The sequence below is a fragment of the Calonectris borealis genome, chromosome 17 (assembly GCF_964195595.1).
Source record: "Calonectris borealis chromosome 17, bCalBor7.hap1.2, whole genome shotgun sequence".
In the NCBI taxonomy this organism is placed as follows: domain Eukaryota; kingdom Metazoa; phylum Chordata; class Aves; order Procellariiformes; family Procellariidae; genus Calonectris; species Calonectris borealis.
The window spans coordinates 8,937,572-8,943,571 of NC_134328.1; the positions used below are offsets into that span (position 1 = coordinate 8,937,572).

The following is a 6,000-nucleotide window of genomic DNA, read 5'->3' on the forward strand; positions in this document are numbered from 1 at the left end:
AACTTTTTGTTTATTTGTTGTTAAAGGGAAGAGCATTCTGGGCCAGTTCTAGTTTGAAAATCTCCACCCCAGCAGCTAGACCATGGGTCCACAGTTGAGACACCAACTCCAGTCCCACTCTGGCACCTTTTCATAAGTTGACCATCTAACCTCTCCGTAATAGTGCTTTCTTAACCTCTCAAAAGTTTGCTTTAGAAGTGGTGTGTTAAGTATGTCCATCAAGTCTCAATGTGTAAATGAGAAGTGTCAAACGCAGAGGAGAACAGGAACCCAGCACCGCTTGACGGCCACATCTCCCCCACCGCACACAGCGAGGGGAAGCCATTGGCGTGATAAAACGTCTCCAGGACCCCGGGAGCCAAGAAAAGGGCCCTCGACGGTACCAGAAATGCAGCGAGCCGCCCAATCCACAGCCCGTTCCTTAGACCTGCTTTAAGTGGCCAGAGTCATCAGCTCTGCCCAGGCCGGGATGAGGGCGGGCAGCAGACGGACGCGGGGCCGCCCGCATGCGGCATGGCCCGCCGACAGCCCCGGCCCCCTGGCCGCCTCGCCCGGTGCCCAGCAGGGCCCAGCCCCGACAGGGCCCGGCGCGACCCCCTCCGCTTCTCGGGGCTCCCTGAAGCCGCACCGGGAGGGGCCGCGCTGCCTCAGAGCGGCCGTTGGGGAGGGGGGCGAGGGGAGCCGGGCCTGAGGGGAGCCACCCCCCCCCGGAGGTACACGGCCCCTGAGCGGAGCCGGCCCCGAACCCCCCGAGGGGAATCGCCCGCTCTCCTCCCCGGCCGCCACCGTCCTCACCTGGGGAGTAGAGCTCGGCCAGCTCGCGGGCCCCGGCGTGCTGCGCGCCCCACCGCCGGCTGCCGCCCTCGGGCTCTTCTGCGGCCTCCGCCTGCGGCCCCGCCGCCTCCGCCCGGCGTGGGACGCTCTCGGCGGCGCCGCCGCTCGCCATGGCCCGGCCCCGCGGCGGCTCCTCCTCCTCGAGGCCGGCGGGCGGCGGCGAGCGGCGCCCAGGCCCCGGCGAGCCGCCCAGCGCCAGCGCTGCGGCCCGCGGCAGCATCGGGAAATGGGGCCGCGCCGCGGCGCTGCGGTGGGGGGGGCCGGGCGGGCGCGGCTAGCCACGCCCCGGCACCGCCTCCCGCCTGTCGCCGGCGCCGCCGCGCTGCCGCCGGGCCAATGGGCAGCACCGCCCGGCGCGGAGGAGCCAATGGTGTGGCGGCGGGGTCGGCGGCGCATCTGGAGGCGCCCCGCCCCGCAGGCCGCAGCTGGCGGCGGGACCGGGCGGAGGCGCTGGCGGCGCCCGGGGCCGTGCCGGTGCCGCGGGCGCTGGGTGGGCAGGTCCCGGCAGTGCCCCCCCGCGCGGCCCCCTCCGGCCGGTGCCTCGCGCGCCCCCTGGCGGCGCTGCTGCCTGGTGCGCCCCTCCCCGGCGCGGAGACGGTCCCACCGGGCGTCACCGGGTGCGGTTGGTAGTCGTGAGGCGTACGGCATTAATTCGGTTTCCGGCAGCCCCTACGACACGCCAGGACCGTAATCGTGCCAGTAAAACCATTTTCGGTCTCTTTGTTTGGTAATCCAGGCCGTGTTCCCTAACGGAGGCGGCTAAAGCCACCCACGAGGTACTCACTGCTCCCAGATAAACACATTCCCGCACGGATAAAAAGACAGGAAAAAAAGCCCCTAGCAATATCTAAGTACTACATCACATCTATAAAAATAATTTCTGCAACGGATCTATCTGAATATCAAATAAAATAGCACTGAAATAAGAAGTGTTTCAAATAATTAAATAGATTTCACTTAAACATTAAAAATTGACCCATTTGCGGGGGGTGAAATACTAAACCAGATGTCTGTTTAACCCAAAGGTTTAAAAACGATAGGCCATGGTGAATAAAATGCTTCTCTGTGCCCCAACAGCCAGGCCAAAATGGCAGCAAAGCACAACCCCAGGCCAGCTGGGCCCTGCGGCCGTACCCCCCTGACGGCTGCGGACCGGCACATCACACCTGCCCAAGGGGTAAATCCTGGTCCTGTTCCTGTAGGATGCCACACGGGAGCTGCCCTGCGGGCTCCCCACCTGGAGAGCTAGAAGAGAAATGCCAGCTGCACCAAACCACCCAGGAAATTCCCAAAACTCGACCAAGCCGACAGCCAAGGACTGCTCTGCGCTGCCACTTCACGGTGCTCTGAAATCACCGCCTTTCTGAAGCAAGCTAAAAGGCACGCTGGGAGCCTCCCAGAGTCTGCCCTGCTGTTTGGGGGATCACAAGTTAATTAATAATTAACAATTAGCTGGAATCACGTGCTCAAATTAGTGGTTCTTAATGAAAAAATGGCTCAGGAATTCCATGAGTCCTGGAGATATATATATCTCTCAAAAGTTCTGGAAATTATAAATGATAATGATTTGCTGCTGACACAGAAGAAGATATTTATCTGAGGGGGGGATTTTTCTGTTTTCTGTTAATTGGGTAATAAGCCAATTAAAAGGCAGTAGCTTGGGGTGCCTCAATTTGTTGGAACGGGCTGTGTTTAGACGGAGCGATGGGAATGTTCCGGCATTAAGGGATGCCGATGTTTTCCTTAGACCTTTGTGAGGTTAGGCTGCTCTGGTGCTAAGGGCTTTGCTAAGATCCTCCTGGGGTCGCAGTGACCTTGACAATGTTAGTACTGAAGTGGTGTAAATGTGAACGAATTAATGTCTGTTCAGTAGGATATGGCACCTTTAAATGTGTTTTGAGGTATGTGACCATGTGTCCCCATTATGAATGTGTAAATTAGAGGAAAGATAGAAACGGTTTTAATTGAGGTACAGTTCTTGGGAGTATTTCCCAAGATACCTTCAACATCTGTTGGTCATCTTGTTTTGTCAAGGCAAAAGGGCCGTCAGCATGAAGAAAAAGCAGCAAAATGCCAGCAAGGTTTGGCTTTGGACGGGTTATCATATTCTCTTGGAAAATGGTTATTAGTTTTGCCTTGGCATCGGCTGCAATAAAGCTGCATCCTTCTGTAACAACGTCAGTGTAGCTGCCTGAAGACAAACCTCGCAAAAGGAAGAAGGTGCCTTGAAGCCCCTTCTAATCTCACCTCAATGCGAGAGGACAGAAGACCGTCAAGGAGAGGGTTTGGTCCTTTCCCAGAGACAAACGCACGCTCGGGACACATCTGAAGAATGTTCCTTTTTCTCTCTGTCGTTATCGGGGGAGGAGGAGAAACCGTAAGTGAGTTCATAGGCTCTGGTGAAACCCCAGGAGCTGGCACAGCCATGGTACCACCGCATCCCCAGGAAGGATTTAGCAGAAACACCACCTTAAAAGTGAAGCCGTGTGTCAGGCACCTACCGGTGACGGGGTGCGGGTGTCAGCATGGCCAGGACAGGGCTGCTGAGGTTCCGAGCGCCAGTCTGTATCCAGAGAGTAATTCTGCAGGAAAAGAAAAAGAGTTTTGAAAAGAGCGGCCCGACGCGCCTCTGGGGGTGCCCGTTCCCGCCAACGGCCCGGCCCCGCCCCCGCCCCGCCCCGGCGCCGCTCGGCCCCGCCCCGTTCCCGCCGCGCGCCGCTAGGTGGCGCTCTAAGCTCGGTGACGGCGGCGCTGCCCCGGCGGGGGCGCGGGCCGCCCGGGAGCGGCCAGGGTGCGCGCGGCGGCAGGCGGAGAGCGGGGCCGCGCTGCGGGGGTCTCCGAGACCCTAAAGAGCACGACGGGGGTGAAACCCTGCGCCCTTCCGACACTGCCGTGCTTCGCGTCGGCCCCGCCATGGCGAGCGGCCCCCGCCGGAGGACGGGGGCACGGGGCAAAGGCTCCCACGGGAAAACCTTCCACACTTCCATGTGCACAGCCCGTTTGCTAAGGAGTTATTACAGACATCACCCAAACAAGGGGGTTTTGTACATTAAACTCATCATCTGATCCCTTACCGGCCTCCTGCCATCAGCGGCTGCGCCTCGGCAGCGTGTTGAAGAGCAGCAGGGAGAGAAGGGAGGCAGGCCCTCCCTCCCCAGCTTAAATGATCGCAACGATTGCAACTGGCACGGCCCTGGCTCCTGTTCCACCCTGCGAATTCACACCAGTCAGATCACCTCTGGTTTTCTATACACTTCCCTTTACACCTCTGTACCTGAGAGCTGCCCACCAAGACTGGCTCGTCAGCGCAGACTCATTTCTCTCGCCGGTTACCCTCACTTATGCAATTCTGCCTCTTCCTGAGCCACAAGGCACGAAGGGAGCAGAAACTGGCTGCAGCTCCCTTGCTGGACTCTCTCTGGCATGGGAAAGTGTCAGTGGGTGGGAGAGCTGGAATAGCCACTCCTACGGCTCCCGTCCAAAGCCATAAATGCAAAGATAGGGAGATGACAGGGACCAAGAAGCGAGGTATGCGGAGGAGGGTACACTGTGGCTATCCCCACCTGGTACCCTGTCCACCAAGGCCAGCTGCCAGATGACACAGAGCAGCCATGGGGCTGTTCTTAGATGCCAGTACTCACAACCAACAAGTCCTAACTGATTCCCTGGCAGCCCCGCTTTCCCTGTGGTGCTCGACACAAGAGGAGAGCAGATGAAAAAGAAGTAATTGTACAGTCTAGGGTACAGACCTTTAATGCTTTTAATGAAGAAAAATCTTTTAATTCTTCACTTAAGCCCATTCTCCTGTCACCCTAAGGCTTCCCTTGGTTTATGTTGCCCCTGGCAATACAAACCATGGAGTTCCAGCTACCTGGCCTGCAGCCTCAGGACCTCTGAATAGTTCTCCTCTTTTAGAAATTTCCTGAATGAATTACCAACTCCTTTTACTGGGATCTTTTGACACTTGGCAGGGTATCCCAGAAGGATAGAGTTCCTATTCCCTTGATGGATCTTTTGAAAGCTTGGACACCCTAGAAAAAAGCATTAACGTGTGATCTGTAACAAATTCATCAAAGTGGGAGGTTACGATTACCTAGGAAATGTCAGACAACTAAAGAGAACTTCTGGAAAATTAGTGGACAGCAGCTTCTCTGCCATTTTGTTCTGAATACAAGGTTACTCATAAAATACAAAGTCACTTCTTACCGTCCCTGCTCAGAAAGCCCACGTCTTGCCAGCCAAATGGCTTCAACATGGACTTTCTCCGCAACTCAGGACTGAAGATGGTAGCTTCTGCTTTGTCACTGTTCCCTTCCATGGGTGTTTGCGTGCACTCTGGCTGTCCCTCCTTTTCCTTCTTTTGCTGAGCCACAGAGTGGGTGCTCTGACCTCCAATTTGCTCTGGAAAATTTTCAGTCTGGTAGGGGAAGGTATTTCGCTCATGTTGTCCCACCGGCTGGAGGCAGCGGTGCCAATCTCCAGGTGTCGTCTCTGCAGCACTCGGTAGGGCAAAGAGCAACTTGTAGATAAAGCGAGGATTGAGCAACCCAGCACTGCAAAGGCCAAGCATGCTAGGTCAGAGGTGAGCCGAAAAATCAGCAGAAGACCAACAAATACCCGAGCATCACCATGTCACATGGGAAAAAGGGGTAAGGGAGCACTTAGGGAGGGGGAGGACCCTGGTCTGTAACAAAAGAACCGAAGGAGGCCAGGAGACATGGCCTGCAACTGCCTGGGGAGCTCCCTGCCACCGGGGACTGCAAGGCAGAGTATCGCAGCTGCGGTTTCAGAAGAGAGGAAAGCATGTGGCAATCGGGTTTTATGTTAAAATGAGGCAAAGTCTCGAGCCTCGTCTAAGAGCTGGGGAGAGACGGAAGGAGAGCCAACCTCTCTCCGAGTTGAGACATTGTCCCTGTCTGATATTTCATAAGTGGTGTTTTTTACAGTGGAGGAGGGCAAGTAGAAAGCAACAGATTGAAATCTGGTCTCTGCCAGGTACAACTTCTGAGCTGTTGTTGGCGTAAGGTGTGCAGCTGTATAAAGAAGGACCCGGGGCTAGGAAGAAGAAAAAACAGGGCGCACAACATGCTCAGAAATAAATTTCGATTTTACTTCCCTATTTTGCAGCCTTTATTGCAACATTGCTCCACTTAAGTCAGTCTTTCA

General features: G+C 56.3%; 1 protein-coding gene across 2 annotated transcripts in view; it reads right to left on the reverse strand.

Moving 5' to 3' along the window:
• The window catches only part of LOC142089701 (ubiquitin-conjugating enzyme E2 variant 1), a 45,964-nt gene extending 44,910 nt beyond the window's left edge, over positions 1 to 1,054 (reverse strand). For both annotated transcript variants that reach the window (XM_075166481.1, XM_075166482.1), the window contains exon 1: positions 796 to 1,054. In XM_075166481.1, coding sequence (XP_075022582.1) covers positions 796 to 1,054 — 259 coding nt within the window. The remainder of the gene's footprint in view (positions 1 to 795) is intronic.
• Between the last annotated feature and the right edge of the window lie 4,946 nt (positions 1,055 to 6,000).